General features: G+C 35.4%; 3 protein-coding genes across 11 annotated transcripts; 2 read left to right on the top strand and 1 right to left on the bottom strand.

Moving 5' to 3' along the window:
* The first annotated feature begins 988 nt into the window (after positions 1-988).
* Positions 989-4,751, top strand: LOC128676105 (uncharacterized). The gene is made up of 6 exons (XM_053756051.2): positions 989-1,626; positions 1,717-1,847; positions 2,477-2,624; positions 3,360-3,452; positions 4,014-4,171; positions 4,557-4,751. The coding sequence occupies exons 1-6, from the start codon at positions 1,575-1,577 to the stop codon at positions 4,743-4,745; spliced, it is 771 nt and encodes a 256-aa protein (XP_053612026.1). The 5' UTR covers positions 989-1,574; the 3' UTR covers positions 4,746-4,751.
* Positions 4,752-5,292: 541 nt separating this feature from the next.
* Positions 5,293-14,510, top strand: Naa35 (N(alpha)-acetyltransferase 35). 5 transcript variants are annotated; one of them, XM_053756016.2, is made up of 15 exons: positions 5,305-5,354; positions 5,446-5,499; positions 6,161-6,243; positions 6,359-6,510; positions 6,962-7,185; positions 7,591-7,771; positions 8,125-8,314; positions 8,778-8,974; positions 9,734-9,943; positions 10,960-11,100; positions 11,532-11,695; positions 12,091-12,283; positions 12,814-12,971; positions 13,337-13,430; positions 13,818-14,510. In XM_053756016.2, the coding sequence occupies exons 2-15, from the start codon at positions 5,465-5,467 to the stop codon at positions 13,956-13,958; spliced, it is 2,163 nt and encodes a 720-aa protein (XP_053611991.1). In that variant the 5' UTR covers positions 5,305-5,354; positions 5,446-5,464; the 3' UTR covers positions 13,959-14,510. The 5 variants fall into 5 exon arrangements, with proteins under 5 accessions (XP_053611977.1, XP_053611986.1, XP_053611991.1 ...); XM_053756002.2 differs by lacking the exon at positions 5,446-5,499 and having other exon boundaries at positions 5,293-5,354; XM_053756011.1 differs by lacking the exon at positions 5,446-5,499 and having other exon boundaries at positions 5,294-5,354; positions 8,793-8,974.
* A 531-nt stretch (positions 14,511-15,041) lies between these two features.
* On the bottom strand, positions 15,042-18,992 carry LOC128676114 (uncharacterized). Of its 5 annotated transcripts, none has more exons than XM_053756088.2 (5): positions 18,850-18,974; positions 18,004-18,094; positions 17,377-17,601; positions 16,307-16,442; positions 15,042-15,502 (listed from the first exon to the last, which is right to left on the bottom strand). In XM_053756088.2, exons 3-5 carry the CDS (start codon positions 17,593-17,595, stop codon positions 15,408-15,410), a joined length of 450 nt encoding a protein of 149 aa, XP_053612063.1. In that variant the 5' UTR covers positions 17,596-17,601; positions 18,004-18,094; positions 18,850-18,974; the 3' UTR covers positions 15,042-15,407. The 5 variants fall into 5 exon arrangements, with proteins under 5 accessions (XP_053612063.1, XP_053612072.1, XP_053612045.1 ...); XM_053756097.2 differs by having other exon boundaries at positions 18,004-18,049; positions 18,850-18,961; XM_053756070.1 differs by lacking the exon at positions 18,004-18,094 and having other exon boundaries at positions 17,377-17,617; positions 18,850-18,992.
* Between the last annotated feature and the right edge of the window lie 324 nt (positions 18,993-19,316).

Raw genomic sequence — 19,316 nt, 5'->3', positions numbered from 1 at the left:
TATTTATTCCTCGTGATGATTTATATTCCAGGACCCTAACTGTATTGTTTTCATTACATTACTAGGCGATAAATATCATATGGAAACTCGAACCGATGAAAGTTAATATTACTTGGTAAGTGTTCGTTGTGTAATTATACGGATGTTATTATTCTACTTTCAGGTAAAAACCCTAAACCAATATGCGTAAGTCCGCCAAGGCTGCCGAACTTGAAAGTGTGTGCGAAATTTTATGATGTTTACTTTCCTGGTAGGAACTTTCACTTTTGTTTGGCTATGAACGGATCATGGCGATCCTTGCAACTGTTTAATATGGCCTTCGATTGTTTGAGGTAGGTGTTGTGTAACTTACTTGTATGTAAGCATTCCATAATGACTAACGACTTAGGAATAGCAAGTATCTAAGACTTTCTTTTGTTTTGTTGCGAAAGATGTATTTGTTTTGATTACTACTTTCTTATCAATGTTTTTGTTGATGAATTGTACCTAATGGTAGCTTTTTCTTGCTCATGATGATAACAGTCATAGTCACAACTAGGTAAAATGTTCGCAATGAAAGCTATGTAGACTTCATTAAGTTGTAACAAAATTTAAGTTTTTTTTTTTTAATTGAGTTTATTTTTGCAATATTATTACTTTTTTAAATGGACTTTCCAACTTTGAATCTACGTATAACGATTCAACTGCATCGTTTAGTTTATGTATTATCATAATGATCAGATCTGATCTTATCACCCACTAATAAGTACGCGTATCATTAACACAAGGCAACTACAAGGCGTTTTATTTAAGTATTATTTAAGTACCATTGAAATATAATTTCAGGATGGGTTCAAACGGATTAGCCATGGTAAAGCCTGGAGAAAGCGACGGCCTGGTGGTTGTGAATCCACAAGGCGGCTACGATGCAGTCATCGATGCTGGGGAAGACGACCTTGAAGATTATGATGAAAATGTGGTCAAATCTTTGCTGAATTTGTTTGACAGATAGAAAGCATTCGTATAGTTCGTCCTAGTTAAAATATCTATTTATTGCACAAAAACATTAATAAAGAATAGAAAACTTAGGTAAGTATTCCATGAAGGGATCTCTTCAAGTCAATTCTAAAGAGAAAAAATCACAAACCATAAAGAAATAGTAATTTCTACGCATGATAATTTAATAATAATAGCCGATTTCTAATTGTCATGCATTATTATTATCAGCATATAACATGCAAGATTACATGACAAGAACAAATTAAATTTAATAGATAATTTGTTGTTAATAAGTTTATTTATGAAATATATTTATTTTCCAATTATTAATAGTGTTACTTTCACTACTGAAAATCACCCCTCCATGATGATAGCGTGTGGAAGTAGCATCCAGCGTGAAATTGAAGATGATTGCAGCGATGCGCCCGCGCACCCGTACCGAATGCGCTCAGGATTTCTCTGTAGAAAGTCCCGCACTACTAACGCGGCATTACGTGAATACAAATCATTTTTAAACCTTAACAGTTAGTGTTATAGTTAGTAAGTTAACGCACGGTCATTTGTATAGTCTCCCTAGAGACAATAGCTATTTAAAAATGAAAACAAATTCGGTTTTACTCGTCGCGTGTTGTGTTGCTTGTGTTATAGGTAAGCAAATTTTTAAAACTTGTGTCATTATAATTAAATTAATATTTTTTGGAAGTTTACTTTTATAATCTTATTATACGCACGTTACAGATTCTTCAGTAGCATACAAACAAAATAGACTTACAAGAAATAAAAATGCAGAGTTAACGAAACGAAGTAAGGCTGAAAATGTTATGGATGTAGCAGATTTTTCTATATACTATGATGTGAACACAAATGAGGTAAGTATATATATATTTATTTTAATACTATCTTTTACGTTCCTTCCACAAAATTTTAAATAATAGTAACTAAATATTAAGTGGTTTTTTTAATATCCTTAATATTTTTCTTTAGTTTAAAATTACTGGATTTGAAATATCGAGGCTCCAATCTCTATTTTATGTGATTAAATTCATAAGTCTTGTTGATTTGATTTGGTTTGATGGCGCTCAATGACGGATTTTCACGTAACGTTTTGTGCTATGCACTAATCTGTGGAATAAATTTACTTTGAGGTGTCCCCAAATAGAACGTCGTCTAGCCCTTCAGGATAAGTGCGTATTAATTTATAGTTAAAGTATGGTACTGCGGTGTCCCATACCGTTATACAGTCATTTATGTTTATATTTATTATGTAATTGTACATTAGATATCATCTAATTACCCGCATACAAGTTCGCAATCGAGGCTATTGTAATTGTAATGAGTAGAATTATAATTTTCAATGATGATCAGAAAAGTCCACAAATAAGATCGCTATACCGCTAAACTTGTGTAAACCGTTAACGAGTTTATACCTCATGGATCTGTCTACCCCGCCTGTCTGTATAGGGGATAAAGATGTGATACTGTATCTGCATGATTCCAGACCATTCGAAACTTGATGCCCCGTCCATGGTACAGGCCTGGGTGGCTGTTGAGACTTCCATTTACCGGCGGGAAGTGTAATTGTGATGGCTACCGGTGCTCATGCTGTACAGGCGTAAGAATCGAAACCTTCAACTTTGACAGAACAAGTAAGTAAAATGGACTTAAAGTATTAGGTCTTAAGTCTTAGCTAGTTTGTGCCCATTCCCATGCTATATATGTATAGCAAGGGCCTGACTAAAGTTTTATTATTATTTATTTAAAATTAAGAGGGCATAGTTAGTTTAGTTGACATAGTATTATTGGGTAGCAGAGTTGTAGTAAGTCGCAAAATATATATAAGGACTCACTCATCAATGATAATTTATCTAAGATTGTATGGGACTAACTTTTGTTAGTCCCATACAATATTGTATGGGACCTTAATACAATTTTCAAGATAAAAAGCTGAAAATTGATAAACACACTCTTTGTAGAAAATAATTTGAAATGTTTTGTAAGAGGAAGTAGAAGAAAATATAATAAGGTATTATAATTTTTTTGAAAATTGCTTTGTCTAGGGGAATGATGTAGGGGTGAACATTTAATACGAAACTTCATTATTTTTAAAGAGAGACCCGTAAAATATTTAATTTACGTTTCTGGTTTAATACACGGGACGTAATACGTCGTGGAAAATAGGACGGTGACGACGTTGCAGAAAGCGGGAGTGGGAGACGTAGCGGGAAATGGGACAGATTTTAATATAAGCCACAGATTGGACGCACAATTCAAGACCATAGCTTGATAGAGTTACCTATGTATGATTCAATTTGAAAAACATAAGATATAGCATATTTTTTTAACTAGCATAAGCAACATTTATAAGAAACATTTTTTTTCAGCATGTGCTATTTTTACATACGAGCCGATGGAGTCCGTATTGGATTTGGAAGTGAAAATGAACAATGATAGTGTGTATCGCAATTCTTTTTCCGGTAAGTTGTTAAAGTACCTACTTCAAGTTTGAGTAAATAAAATGTCCCTCATAAACTCAACTTTTAAAGTGCCTAACATTAAAATTCACATTCCTTCCTTTATGAATAGAAATTTCGGTCGAGGAGTCAAGAAACGACACATGAACTTAAAATTTTGTAGATTTGACAGGTGGGCAAGCGTTCGCTGTCACCTTAACAATGTTTAGAAATATCTCTAAAATATCCGTTGTAAATGATATTCAAAAATTGCCTAAACAATACTTGACACCGAGATCTCAAATTGTTTCCATATTTGTGTTGTTTTTTACCTTTCTTTACGAGTACATATCCATTTACGTAGCTATTGAGTAGACTTTTTTTTGTGCATTTTTTTATGTCACATGTAATTTTCCTGAAGCAGTATACCTAGGTAGGTATGTACTTACTGTTTAATAAATATTACAAACAATGAATTTATTACGTTGGCGACGATGGAATCTCTTTATTATTTATAATTATAATTTTTGTAATTATTCTTTTGTAGGTAGTTTTACCGACTTTATTTGTTGTTTGTGATTCCAGCTCGCAATCCACCACCATTCTGCGTGCCGATCCCGGTCCCCTACCTACCACCGGGGCTGGTCGACATGTGCGTGCGGCTGTATGACATCAACATTGTGGAGCAAATGCTACACATGTGTATGGACATGGACACCAGGGTTGATAAGGCTCCAGTCCTTGTAAGTACATAGTAAGGTAATTCATAGTAAGGTTCAAGTAAGGTTTGCTGCTGCAACCGAACTGTCATTGGCTTCATTGATTCTGATAGTCATATAGAAGAATTATTGCATTTAATCGATAACTTGTGAAATAATTTTTTGAAGCGTAAACTTCGGGATGGCCTGATAGAAAATTCGTAAGATGTCAAAAATGCATATTCAAGTCTTCACTTCGGCCGGCACTTCCGGAGTACAATACGTGTTTTTATATATGACCTATGTGATGCTGGGATAAGGTCTTTCCCCAACCTCTTCCCATAGCAACAGCGGACACAACTCGCTGGAATGGAAGGATACTTTGCGCCATTTCTTCCTTTAAAAATATATAAAATCTCCAAAATTTCAGGTTCTTCACTTCGATTGCATGGACATGGGTTTGAATGGAGTTAGCCTATCGAAGCCCAGCAACCAAACTAATGTCATGACAGAAGACGGCAACACGCAGACACAGCCGGGAGCCGACGTGTATGACCCGGTCACAGACACTATACAGACAACCACCTCTATGTTCAATGTTAGCGTTAAATATATTTAATTTTTATGTCGTGTTTCATTGCATTCAAACCTTTTAACTATTATCATTAAGTATATTATCGCCAAACTTTGTGGGTTTGGTATACTTATAACTAGCTGGGTTTTCATTGCGGTAAATAAAGCTCTCATACAAACTACACAATGTTCGACGATAGTGTGTGTAATTAAATGCCGGCGCATTACATATTCTAGTCGCCTACATTATTAGTTTGAGTAACAGGTGGGAATAAAAACTGAAAAAACAAAACAAAAAAACTTTATTATAGCAATGGACTCATAAATATTTTACTACTTTGTATGTGTCTACTTTTCCAAGTTGTCTTGGTCTTTGAACACGAATGAGTTTGATGAAATTTAATTTCCAGTTTCCGTTGCTTTCGTCCCATTCAGACGTTCAGACACATATGTCGATAAAATTTAGACAGTTAATAAACAAGCTGTTTTTGTAGATGTATGAATAAGAGGATTGTAACGGAACCACAAAAAGTTTAATCAATGAAAAAACAAAACGCACTTTTGTTTTTTACATTTACGGTTTGACATATTCTTTCAGTGTCACTGTCAGTCTTACTCAATGTTGTCATTGTGAATTTGAGAAAAAAGACGCAAGGTGAGTTCGTGAATTCGGTGCCGAATTTTACAAAATATAATTGAATTTTTATATTAATCTGATGGTAATTTTCATTATTTTACATCTATAGATCCAACAACATTTTTCAAATGGGTGATAGCGATGATTATTACGATGGTGACGGGTTAGTAAATTTGTGCATGAGACTTGGTTTTCTGGCCGTATTTTTCAATCTGTGTTTATTTTCATTTCATTTATTAGGTCATAGTTTTTTGTAATATATTATTTGTGAAAATTTTGACTGCCTATATAATATCAATTACGTACATAATTTTCTTATTTTCTAAAGTTAGTGTAAACCATTATCTAATATATTTTTTATATAGGTATTGTTAAATCATAATAATTTTATGTTTTTTTTGTTGTGTTGCTTTTACTAAGCTTTCTGTACCTGTAGATTTAAAAAAAAAATTCAAATGACTTTGGTCTGTGTTATTGAGTTAGTATCCCATAACATAAGTTACAAATTTACTTGGGTCTAATTCGATCTGTGTGATTTGCCCATATAATATTGATTTGGTTTATTATGATGGAGTAGTGTAGTGTATTTAACAAATTTTCCCATTCTGCAGTGTGTTTGCTTCTCAGGGTGCTTAGCTATTTTTTCACTAGATATGTTGGGTGTACTATGGTCATTGTAGTTATGTTTCTCTATATTTTCTCACTTCATCCTTTCTAAAGTTAGAAGAAAGCAGTAAGGAAGTTGAAATATTTTATTAGAAAAAGTATTGTTATGATGAACTATATTTTGGATTCTACAACTATTTCTATTAACTGAATTTTAGGACCATGGATTCCCTGGCAACATCACCAGAAGTCACCTATAATTGGGTTGACATAACATCAGATTTCTTCAAGAATATTCAAGGTAAATACCATATTTATTATTAGGTACCCTCTGTATTGTTCTATTTCATTCCATAAACATTAATTAGGTATTTTAATACAGGTTTTTTAACAGTAAATAATTATATTATTTACAGATCTTGAGCTTGGAGAATTGTTACACGATGGCCATTTATTTGGTCTGTTTGAAGCCATGTCTGCCATTGAGATGATGGACCCAAAAATGGATGCAGGCATGCTGTGTAATCGCGGGAGTCCTAAGCCACTCAACTTCCAGCAGGCTGTTGAGGTACACATAAACTATTACATTTTATAAGCTGTTATATTATTGGCAAAATAAAAGGATCAAACTCACTGTTTATTGAACTTAGTTTATCACACCAGGGGGCTCATCATCATCTCTTAATGTGATCCAGATACAGACCTAAATTGATTTGCATCACCACATATTCATACCATAAATATTTTTTTTAAATACCAATCCCAATTGAACTGTGCTGCATTTCAATAATTCATCTGCATTTTGATTTATTTATCTCTTTCATCATAGACAAACAGATGTAATTCAATTTTAACGTCTTACAAGTACATAATATGTAACAAACAATAAAAATAAAAAATTCTATGAAAATGTATATTTCCCATATTGTTTCTTGCTGCACATTATTGATAAATTTTATTGGCCATGTTATTTTATTCCAGTTAGATAGTTAAAAAAATATTTAAATCTATTATTTCAGGCTGGCAAACTCAAGATAGATGACTTGGAGCCAAGTGAACTGATTGGCATAATAGATGCTACCATGTCCTGCATAGTGTCATGGTTAGAAGGCCACTCCCTTGCGCAGACTGTTTTCACAAATCTTTACCTACATCAGCCGCATATGATTGTAAATAAGACATTGAAAGCATATTGCATTGCTATCTATAAGCTGCTGGATTGTATAAGAGAATGTATAAACAAGTAAGTGTATTTTTATCATCACTTCAAGAAATTGTGCTATGATTTATCACAGAGTACAAACATCTAAGATTTGACTTACTCAGCCATGTGTGAAATGATTTTTTTTTATTAATCTTTTATGTCCAACTGCTGGCATCCATCGTTGCTATCCATCCCTATCCGTTGGGTAACTCTTCCTATACTTATCCATTGTATCTAGATTGTCCGACAATCTTGTTGTGGCGGCCACTTTTTCGTCGTTCTCAGCTAGCAAGGATATTCTGTGGCTTTATAGCCCTTTTTTTAAATGATAAATGTTACATTTATCATTTAAAAAATTAAATCATTAAATTTATCATTTAAAAACATTTTGTCTGTATTTCCTAGACGAAATAAAGACAGTAACTATTATAATTTCCATTTTAGAGCACAAGTATTTGAAGAGGAAGATTTCCAACCAATGGGTTACGGTTATCGTTTGGGCTCGAACCCAATGTCAGGTAACACTTATGATGCAAGCTTGGAAGTGAGCGAACAGAAGTGCATCGCTTTGCTCCGGGAACAGGAGGAAGAGTTAAACAAAAGGGCTAGGAGTACAGATGATGAGGTACCTTTGTTGTAATTTCTTCATAGTTTTAATAGGAAACGTAAAGATCGACACAGATGGCGGCACCAACATAAACTAGTAATAAAAGTCGATGTCATTTAAATTATGATTAAAATTTTAAAGATTAGGTTGCAAATTTATAACTTGTCATCTGCCTGATTTCAATGCTCCTTGGAAGGAGTCTCAGTCGCCTCATGCTCCATCCACGGGAGGAATTAAATGGTCCTATTCTAAAGCACAACCACACACCACATTTGCTGGACGGTTTTTTATTAAATTTAAATACATATGGTTAATGACACAAGATCAGACATAGGCTACCGCGGGCTACAACGACATCTTTATATTTCCAGGCGAACAACATATGGACGGCCTTAGCAGCCAGAATCAGGTTCACCAGAATGTTCTATCAAGCGCTGCTGCTCATCACCAAGAAGGACTCCCAGTCTGGCGCGGACTGCGTCGCCTTGCTCAACGGCTGCTCAGAGATGATGAAGGTCATCATCAAGACCGCTTGGAAAGGAACACAGCCTGTGGAAAATTGTAAGTTGATACACGATTTTTGAACAACTTTTTTCTCATGCTGGGTTGGGAGCTAAGAAAAAAAAAAGAATGTGCGGTAGGAAGCATTCAGCTTTTTTTTTTTTTAATGTATTATTTAGTAGATAATAATCTGATTGCTGGTGGTACTTACTTTAACCCTGACGTCTGATTTTATTCAAGTCGCCTAAATTTATGGTGGTTTATCTTTTACATATAAATTTGATATAATTGATGATGCTTCTTATGATAGGCGCTTTCTGTTTAATTCATATCTGCAACATGCTTCGTCACTTAAATTCATACACAACATTGTAAATACGAATATCTTTCAGTCACGCTATTACTGCTAAACCTCTGGGCCGATTTTGATTAAATTTGGAATAGATATGATGAACGACCCGGGGTCAAACATAGGCTACTGCGGGCGAAGCGCGAGCAACAGCTAGATCTATAGGACTAGAAGATTCTCTTATTTCAGCTGACTCCCCAAACCCAATGGGCTTCGAGCCGATGATCAACCAACGCTTGTTACCGCCCACGTTCCCGCGGTACACCCGCATCAAGCCGCGAGCCGAGGCATTGCAGTATTTCGACGAGCAAATCGCGAGACTACGCCACGCGTGGAAGATCACTTCGTGTACCAACTTCCATACTGCGCTGGTAAGCCATTAAAAGACTCTGATTTGTTCCACATTGTATTGTCGTGTCCCGTTCATGCTTTGTATATTATTTGCTTGGTTGTTGTGTAAAAAGTATTATTGGTACCAAAGTCAGAGGAAAAGGGCAGACTGACAGGTTTGACAACTAAGGAATCCAAAGACCGTGCAAAGTGCAGGAGAAAACTAAGTAAACGGTACCTGGGCTCCGACGCTCTATGGCTCCGAAGAAACCGAGAAAGCGTTCAGATTCTAATCTTAGAGATTTAAAATTTTCTCTGCCCCTGTTTTCTAAAATATGCTCATTGTTAATTTGTTATTAAACAGCTATTTTTAGGCTTCAGCAATCCTACAGTCAACGAACCCTTATAATTTCGCCATGTGCGTCCGTCTGTCCGCGGTCTAGCTCAAAAACGATCAGTGCTATGATAATGTAATTTTCTATGGGTATACATTAAACCACGCCGACAAAGTGTGTGAGGGTGACTTTCACGAGCGTTTTGAACTCCGCCGCGGGCTGTCATTAGTGTTTATTAAATTGTACCATATACAGTAATCGATTTAATTATCCCATTTTTAGTAAAGTACTCGTACAATGTTAATTTTATATATGTTTGATTTTAAAAAATCATTATTTAAAAAAAAATTGCGACACTAATGAAACGCTACACGCCGCGTTCAAACGGTTTTGAAATTCACCAGTGATAGTATGTACTTACCATAATAGTCACCACATAGGTACGTACATAAATGCCAATCGCAGGACTTCTTCATGGAGTTCAGCCGCCTGCGCGCGTGCATACTGTCGCGCTCGGCGCTGCAGCTGCTGTACCTGAGCCCGCCGGCGGGCGCGGCCGCGGCCGGCTCCCCGCGCCCGCACCACGTGTTCGTCGACATCCTCCGGGAGTCCGTCAGGAGCTTCGTCAACCCGCCCGCGTTGACGCCCAAATCGCCCATGGTCTCTAATCCACAGGTATTAAATCTAATTCATAGCTATTCTATCTGATCCACAGGTATTTTATTATCCTTCTTTTTTATTTTTGGCATAAACAGTCATTACGCGATGTATTAGAGCCTTCATGTCCGTGACAAACTCCAGGAGTGCCGCCTGCGCTGGTACGGTCACGTCTCGCGTACACCGGAAGATGACGTAGGAAACATTTTGTTAATGTCAATTAAAATAGAACGTTATAGAAAAGTTTCAGATATTGCTTCCAGTGGGATAAATTTTATCCCTTTATTGTTTTACGTTTCTAACATTTATTTATATTTATATTTATAACATTATTTACATGTGTATTCTAATATCTCAGATGGTTTCTGAAAACCAATACCCAGCTCATTGTCTAATTAGTATATGCACAAATATTGGCCATTTCTATCACCGCGGCACATGATTTTATAGTTATGTACACTTTAATATTGTATTTTTATTTTTAATGATTTTTTATTTTGACTATACATATATTGTATATTGACGACCTGAATTGTCGGTGGCGCAGTGGTAAAGTGCTTGCCTCTGAACCGAGAGGTCCCGGGTTCGATCCCCGGTCGGGTCATGATGATGGAAAATGATCTTTTTCTGATTGGCCCGGGTCTTGGATGTTTATCTATATATTATATCGTTGAGTTAGTATCACATAGCACAAGTCTAGAACTTACTTTGGGGCTAGCTCAATCTGTGTGATTTGTCCTAATATATTTATTTATTTATTTATTTATTTATTTATTGTTTGTGTCTTTTGATATGGATAAATAGACATTTATCCATATCAAAAGACACAAACAATATATGTATAGTATGTACTTACAGGAAGACTATTTACCTATATACATGACAGTAGCTTGCACGTGACAAATGTAACCAAATTAAAGTAAGATTATGTACTACAAAAGGGCGCTGTTTTCTGTCAGTTTAACTTTTTTAAAATTGTGTATCTACGTTCTTGGTTTAAAGTCTAAATTTGAATGACGTTGAAATATTTCAAGACTCGCGAGTTTGTGGAGAACTTCCTGGCGCGTTGCGTGCGTCCGTTCGCGGTGCTGCTGCAGGTGTGCGGACACAACCGCGCGCGGCAGCGGGACAAGTTGGCGCTCTTGTTGGACGAGCTCGCCACTCTACAGGATGAGGTGATATTTATTTATTTACTACCTGCACCCCGCAGTTTATGATTCGTTGCAATTGTTTAAACGTTTACTTGTGTTTTTTTTTTATTTTAGGTGTGCCCAGTACATACATCTATTTTTAAAGTAACATTGAATATTAGACTTTTTGAACTAATCCTGGGGGAATCTGGTACTTTCGGGATAAAAAGTTAAAACTTACTGTTACTATATGTTAATGCATTTCGAGGACATCAAATTTCAACTTTCTGCGCTCAATAGTTTCGGCCGTGTGGTTGTCTGTCAAGTCAGTTACGGAACAGTTAAATACTATTTTATATATTGTTTTGTAATTGACTTGCGTCTACGCACCGTGCGATTTCTGCGTTGATCCGTCGACGCAGTGGAGGAAGACGGAGCAACGGGGCCGGGGTTTAAGACTCAGAATCACATTGTAGGCGGAGAGCGTAGACGCAGTAGTGAGCGGCGCGGCGGGGAGCGCCCCCCGCGCATACTTCGGCACGTGGATCCTCTACCACGTGTTGCGCGTCATGATCGCCTATCTGCTGTCCGGGCTCGAACTAGAGCTCTACAGCGTGCACGAGTACCATTACATCTTCTGGTGAGTCTCTATACAATACAAAATTCATTATGTTCAAGTCCAAAAGTTACACATTCTCATTTTATATTTTGAAAATTCGAGACAATACATAAATAAATATTATCCGGTAGCCGGCTACTGGTCGGCACGCGACGGGTAAATGTGCGACTGCTATTTTCAATTTTCAAAGAATTTATTTGCTACTAGCTCCGCCGTGGGGCTTCGCTCACGTGGGAATTTCGGGATAAAAAGTAGGTACCTTATGTGTTATTCCAGGTTATATTTTACCCGTGTACCAAATTTCGTAACAATCCGTCCAGTATTTTGCGTGAAAGTCTTCTTCAATCTTTTAATAACAAGATTTCAAAAAAAAACACGCCCAATACACAACAATAAAAAAGTATATCTGCCACTAGGTACCTATACGAGTTCCTATACGGCTGGCTAGTGTCTGCTCTCGGACGAGCGGAGACGCTCGCGAACGAAGGCACGAGACGAGCCGATTCGAAGCGGAGCGGCGCGCGGAAACAGAAGAAAAGGTCCAGGCCTTATGCCAGGGAAGGGTTAATGTGCCAAGTTATGCAGAATATGTGCGGGGGGTACTACAAGGTGAGAAATCTAATGGTAGTTAATGTTATGAAACGCTAGCGCAAAGCGTTGCGGAAACATAAGATGATCGTACGTTGCATTTAGTTTTTCTTTAAGTAAATATACCTGATTATGGACAAATCACAAACTATCGCCAAAATTCGAGTCTTGTGTTATGGATAATAATTCAACGATACTATATTTTATAACATTACCTACATACAGAACTTTGTATTTTTGCTTTATGCAAAGCTCATAATAACAAAGCAATATTCGTCGAAAGACGAACTTGGGCGATAACGTAGTGCACTATGACGTGCAGAATATGAACTCTTGCTCATTCATTGGTAGTTAGGCAACAATATCATTCAAAAAGAGGGTTGCCGTCAGGCGGGCGGCCGCTTCTATCACAACAGTATCTATAAATCTTCAAGGTTTATTTTTTTACGCTTACGCTAGCTTCGCGGTGTCACATCTCCGAATGCAACTAAAAAAAAAGCAAGAAAGAGAGAAAGCGTAGTGCTATACTACATTGCATTCTATATCAACAGGCGTTAGTAGCGTTCAAGTTGCAAGGCAAGATCCGGCAGCCGCAGTCCGCGTTCGACAACGAGGCGGTCCGGTACAAGCACCGCTTCGCCCCCCTCTCCGTGCTCACCCCCCCTCAGGTCCACTACCACGAGTTCTGCGAGATGACGCAGCCGCTGCAGTGAGTAATGTCCCAAAATACTACAATATCTCTTGACCAAGTTTCAAATAGTGCGTTAATGCTACAGATACAGATGTCTTATATTTATCTTTTACGGAAATTTGATTTGCTAATACTAGTTTCCATAAATGCCACAGCTTTTCACTAATGTCATAGTTTTTAAAAATTTCATAGCTTCTCACACAAATTTTGAAGTTGCTCACTCATTTTTGTGACAAGATTATTGATTTATTTTTGTTAAATAAGGTAAACTTATTTTTATATATTTTTATTAATAATGGCTACTTTTAATTCTAGCCGAACAAAATCAGTTTACATATTATTTTTATACTGGCCGCTGTAGTATAGAGTTATCATTGTTACAGATTTGAAAATCCTGTGATACTGTATCTCGGAGGCTGTAAGCACTTCCAGCAAGCGAGATCACTTTTAGAAACCATCACAACGCCAGATCAAGAGGTGAGAATCCATTTTGATATGAATAGATAAGCTCCTAAATAAATTATGTGTTTTGATTTTAGATTTCATAATTATATTTATTATTTCACTAGCCTTTGCCCGCGGCTTCGACCGTGTCAATTTTCTACTCATCATCATCACGATGATGATGAATTTTCTACTGGAACGGAATGAAAGATCCTTCTCAATACTCCTACAATATGTATGTAAAACTTTGTGGAGATAAAGTGTATCAGGTTTTGGTATCAAGTCCGAGTTTTAAGTACATTTTTGACGTCAATAAGTGATGTAAACCATTATATTGAAAGTCGAATAAAGAGTTTTAAATTTGAATTTGTTTTCTGGCAACTTATAACGTATCTCAAGTTAAGCCATTTTTATTTTCAGGTATCAGATCTCCTAAAAGTAGCGAAAACAAATTTTGTAGTGCTAAAATTACTAGCGGGTGGACACAAGAGGGACTCCACGGCGCCGCCGGAGTTTGATTTCTCCGTCCACCGACATTTTCCAATTATGAAACTTGTATAGATGTAATAATATAGAATTATAATCTTAGTCATTATTTGTATGAATTTATTATGATATAGCCAGATTAAATCACACTATTATAATAAAATGTATTTAAAGAATTTATGTCAAAATGAAACAAACCCGTTTTATTAAGTCATTTTGTGGAGTGTTATGAATATTTGTAATATGTATGATAGCCAAATTTGTATAAGCCTAACATTCCGTCGATGTTAGGATGTTTGTGCCGACTGTACATGAGAATACTGTAAATGAGAACACGATAATTCCTAGTCTGATTTAAGTTGCAAACTACTTATATCTTATTGTCTGTTGAAATTTTTTTTTCTTTCTTCATTATATCTGCTTTTCTTTTCACTAAACATCACATGCTAACCTTTTTTAAAAGGCAAATGTAAAAATTATTTACTTTTAAGTTTTCTATGAATGAAATTCGACCGAATTTTAAAATACTTATGTAATTGAGTGTGTACGTTCGTAAAATATATTGTAAATAGCTTGTCGTTGATGTGCAATAGAGCTTTGAAAATGTAAGAAAATGATTATGCCTTCCGTGTGACGTTTTTATTTTTAATCTAAGTACTTTTTGAATGAAGCAGTGGTGGTTCAGCATCAAATCCAACTCGTACCACATGTGTTATCTGTGTATATCAATCTGACTCATACTTAGTAGTTTTCATAGACCACTTGCTTTCGGTGAAGGAAAACATCTTGAGGAAACTTGCCCATCAGTTGATATTTTATCATCTAGCGTGTAGAATGAATGCAATGGCAAACCATAACAGAATCATTGTGTGTATTTCATTCGAATTAATTACCACGACCCCCAGTAATGAGGAATACGACTGTAAGGACTTTTTAATGTTTTAAAATGTAAATAGATTGTTGAAAACAAATTTTATAATTTAACTACAAGCAGTGTATCGAAGGCCTAACTGTCTACTGCCGCTTATTGATCGACAACTGTAAAATTTTAATCATGCCATTTTGAGTCGCAAAGAAGAATACAGTCATCATGTTGCCATGATGATTCATTATTCATTACAAGGGTCAGGAACTCTAAAGAGATTTTTTAAAATAAAATTCGTGATTGTTCTTTTATTTAGTCAACAAATAAATAGATTTCATATAAATACAGCTACGACTAGAACTAATATTAGGTAATATTATGCTTTAAATGCTTAATTAATATGATATTAAAAAATATCAAGAAAATTACTGGTATTCTAATATAGTTATTTGTATTGGCTATGCAAAATTTTGGTTATAATTTGAATTTTACGTTTAGTACACGATCCTGGCAATAATTTGGAAAAATATCAATATAGCTATTTTCAAATATATCCATAACATCTGCATATATATCATAATCATAACAACCCACAAAGACTAATAAATAAATTCCAATTTTACCAGTAATTTTAGTGATCCGAATATAATAATTTTATTTTACTGTTCTTCTTCTTCACTGTCAGCATCAGACACGTCCGTGTAGGCATCGTGTTCAATCGCTTTCACTTGCAAGAAATCTGACACCTGAGGTCCTGAAACATGCATTGCATATGTCAAATATCCTTAGTACCCCAGATATAACAATATAATGTTCTTAATATGATTAGCACACAATTTTAATAAGCATTAGGTATACATGCAGTGCCTAGAGCGTTAGAAACACAAATTTAAAAACATTATACATTATAACGTTGATGTAAATCTGTGGTTAAAAAGCAAGGTACCAACTAGATCTCGTTACCAAAGGAAAATTCCTTTTAAAAGTCCACAACAACTATATAAAAAATAAGTAGGTACGCCAAATAGAATTATCTCATAATCTTATTAGGCAGCATGTCGACGTCTGTCAACGAATAGTGGGTAAGTACGGTGTGCATGACTAATGTGGGTACCTATACCTACTATTCCATTATTACAACGATGTTAGCAGTAAAACGCACTGACAGATAAGGTCAAGTTTATTATATAGTACTCGTAGATTTTCTCTCTTGAAATGTATGTCTTACGGATTTTCTTTAGTTTTTTGTATAAAAAAAATACTACCTATAGGTTGGTATTTCAAAAAGTAAATATAACAAAAAAAAAAAACACTTGGTACATTTTTAAATGAGTGAAAAGTTTGGAAACTATGTTTAAAATAGGAACCTAGGTTACGTAATTTTGAAATATTTATGTTTCGAATAAGTATTATTTTTGGATTAGGTTTGTATGGGAAATCCATGTATCATTTAAATCTGTAGAGCAATTATCACTTTTTTATATTATTAGTAGGTCTTCATAAAAATGTGTGAAGGCAAAAGTGCAAGGAGTATGCAAATAGAAACATAATTCTTCACCTTCGACGTACACGACATTGGCTCCGAAGTCTTGTATAGGCGTAGGGGTCACGGGGCGGTCGGCGGTGGCGACTGCGTTGTCTTCTCCGTCATCATCACTGTCTATTATTATTTCTTCTTCTTCGCATTCTTCAACCTTATGTCAAAATTAACATTTATTTCAGACACATAATTGACAGAACCAATATTATAGTTGTAATAAAGCGAATGTGTGAGGAAAGATCTATCCATTTCACTTCGTTCTTTCAATTCGTTTAGTGATTTGTATTAACAAATCAATTTATTAAAAAATAATCAATTACTAGTAATTCAAGTCGCATTACATTCCATGGGTACCCATCTTATACTTGGGCTTTGCGCTGGGTTTTTGGGAATTAATTGATTGAAAATATTCGCCATAAATCCATCCTTGGCCACATATCTATATTTATAGAAATTAAAAATTACGTGTAAGTTTATTCTTGCAAAGTTTCAAGAAAATTAAGAGTTTCAACCGTTAACCGTACCTACGTTATTGGATCAATGGGTTTAATTATACGATAATGACCTTTAAATTCTTAAATTTAGGTATTAGACAACTTGTAATCTCACTTAATTTTATCAATAGAATTCGTTCAAGTATAACATGTTAAACTAGCTTATGTCACACGCCAGGCGCCCGTGCACTCTACCTATGTTACGTATCAAATCTTTAAAAAATCGGTAGGTACTTATTTTTAAATGACTTACTTAGGTATTAGTAAGTAGTACTGGAAGTGTTATATAATCTGTGGTAATAAGTATTATCTTTTAGGATTGAAGTAGGAGAAGATTTTACGAATTTTCAAAGTGACCAAGCTAGATCGATTTCTCCTTGCCCTCCATTATATCTATCTATTTTTTCCTGATTTCTTCCTCAGACGGCACAACCATAATACACGTAAACCTTCCTCAGGAATCATATTATACGTATTGGTTAAAACCGTACAAAAATCTGTCTGGTAGTTTAAAAGTTTATCGCGTTCGTACAGACACGACAAGGTAATGGATAAGGATAGTGTTATAAATGTGAAATGTGATGTGACAAATACCTGAATAATTTGTATATCAAAAGACTGCTGTTTATTCTTAAAGTCCCTCAACGCCTGCGAGGTCCGTCTGGTACTGGGCGGGCCCTTGTTGGGAGATGGTGTGCCCTGGCTTGGGCCTCCTTCATCTATCTGGTAACCCACGTCCAAGTTGAGGGGTAGATTGGGGTTCCCCGAGGAACGTCGGCGACGCAACTGGCATTCTGGCTGCGATTCCGCCATTTTAAACTGTCAATTTTAAAGTCTGCGAGTGCTATTATAGCAAAAGATTTACACGATATTATAGGTACTTACTTAAAATATTACAATGTTGGACTGTTGGTTCTAGGTATATTCTGATGTAGGTAATAATTTAAAAAATAAATACCATACACATGAAGTTGGCAATAAAATATAAATAATTTCTAGCCAAGGTTCGAAATAAATTAATTTCTAGGAGGAATTGATTTATATATACGGATCAAACACTACTTTCTGAGTATGAAAAATGTTTTTATTTATATTATTACTGCCAAACTGGTATTGCTTAAAAAATATATACTCGTATTTACTAAGAAGATTGTTTCTTTACCTACTGTTGCTACAAAATAGTAATAAAATTCCAATTTTATTAATTTTAATAATATCTACCTCCAGGTAGAGACGAAAAAATAGGAAAGCAGTCCCGGGGCTGAAACTGGGAATATGCTCTGATGAGAAGAGAGAATGAAGGCACTAGAACCTGCAGCATAAATTTGGTCATGATCTCGAATGAATTAAAAGTACGAATTTAGATAGGTACTCATCCTTTAATTAAGTAATTAATTACTCACATTTGATAGGTAAATTGTTTATCAAAAAATAATCGTATGACGTAACTTCGAACTAGTTTGAACAAATAAAAAACCTCAACGGACGGCTTGAATCAAAGTCACTTTTTTATCATCGTCGTAACGGACGTATCTATTTTTGTTTCATTAAATTATAACATCGTAATAGGATTTTATTTTGACAACAAGAATATTTTAATTTCGGCCGCGACCTTGCATTACTATTTTGTTTACAGCACAGGAAGTTCCCACATTCCAACAAAAAAACTTTTGACTGACCAAGTACCTATTCGGAAAGCAATACTTATGTATTTTATTTTATTTTCGCGTACTTATTTGTGGATTTGTTTCCGAAATTATCTAGGTAGTACCTACTAATTGAGATTTAATAGGTACAGAGAAAATCTCTCTCGTATCGGACAGTTTTCTGTTTCTTTTTCTTATCCTTCGGACGACGGAACCCAGGGCTCCTCCTTTTTTGTCCATTTCTCCAGCATAGGTGTTTCAAAATACAAAAGCAAATTGTAAGAAGACTGACAAGGACCGTAGGAAGAAGCGAAGAAATGCTTATAGCCAGCAGCGGCTGATATAGGTTGAAAAGTATATGAAATGATAAAATGAATGGTGGTAATATGTAGGATATAAATGCATATTATATAGTACTCACTTAAAAATAATGCACGCCAATCACTTTAAGAAATTAAATGCTTATTAATTATTTATACATTGGTTGTTAATTCTGATAGTAGCCTACACAAATATGAGGTGGGTACTGAAGCCGGTCGCCGCTCGAGGTTGGCGCTTCGGAAGAAGCCTTACAGTCTTAATCTGTGGTGTTTTTCAGGGTAAATCAACATTTTATCTAACATTTCTAAGAATTACCTTTCGAATTAATTTTTTGGTCAGATGTTTTGAATGAGTTTAACAAGGAGTGGAGAGAAATGACACCTGTACGTATACTTGGAAGAAATTCGTGGAGAATTTTGCTTAGCTGTGGAAAATAGTCAATAGCTAGAAAAATAACCTCCAAAGCAAACCTAAAAAAAACCTAATCCTCTAATAATATAATCATAGTAGTACAGATTACATAATACCCCAGTAATAGTAGGTTAGGTATCCTCGGTGATCGAGAAA

Source organism: Plodia interpunctella, chromosome 2, assembly GCF_027563975.2.
Source record: "Plodia interpunctella isolate USDA-ARS_2022_Savannah chromosome 2, ilPloInte3.2, whole genome shotgun sequence".
Classification (NCBI taxonomy): Eukaryota; Metazoa; Arthropoda; class Insecta; order Lepidoptera; family Pyralidae; genus Plodia; species Plodia interpunctella.
Note: the sequence above shows the minus strand (reverse complement) of the source record. Positions and strands in the feature narration are given on the sequence as shown.

What these genes read in the sequence shown, in the direction of transcription:
- LOC128676105 (XM_053756051.2), top strand. Translation starts at nt 1,575, where the DNA reads ATGAAAACAAATTCGGTTTTACTCGTCGCGTGTTGTGTTGCTTGTGTT. An exon ending in TTGTGTTGCTTGTGTTATAG is followed by an intron (nt 1,627 to 1,716) that starts GTAAGCAAATTT and finishes CGCACGTTACAG; the next exon opens with ATTCTTCAGTAGCATACAAA. An exon ending in CTTCAACTTTGACAGAACAA is followed by an intron (nt 2,625 to 3,359) that starts GTAAGTAAAATG and finishes ATTTTTTTTCAG; the next exon opens with CATGTGCTATTTTTACATAC.
- Naa35 (XM_053756016.2), top strand. Translation starts at nt 5,465, where the DNA reads ATGGGTGATAGCGATGATTATTACGATGGTGACGG. An exon ending in CTAGGAGTACAGATGATGAG is followed by an intron (nt 7,772 to 8,124) that starts GTACCTTTGTTG and finishes TTATATTTCCAG; the next exon opens with GCGAACAACATATGGACGGC. An exon ending in CCAACTTCCATACTGCGCTG is followed by an intron (nt 8,975 to 9,733) that starts GTAAGCCATTAA and finishes TGCCAATCGCAG; the next exon opens with GACTTCTTCATGGAGTTCAG.
- LOC128676114 (XM_053756070.1), bottom strand. Translation starts at nt 17,595, where the DNA reads ATGGCGGAATCGCAGCCAGAATGCCAGTTGCGTCGCCGACGTTCCTCG. An exon ending in TTGATATACAAATTATTCAG is followed by an intron (nt 16,443 to 17,376) that starts GTATTTGTCACA and finishes TTTTGACATAAG; the next exon opens with GTTGAAGAATGCGAAGAAGA. An exon ending in CAATGTCGTGTACGTCGAAG is followed by an intron (nt 15,503 to 16,306) that starts GTGAAGAATTAT and finishes TGCATGTTTCAG; the next exon opens with GACCTCAGGTGTCAGATTTC.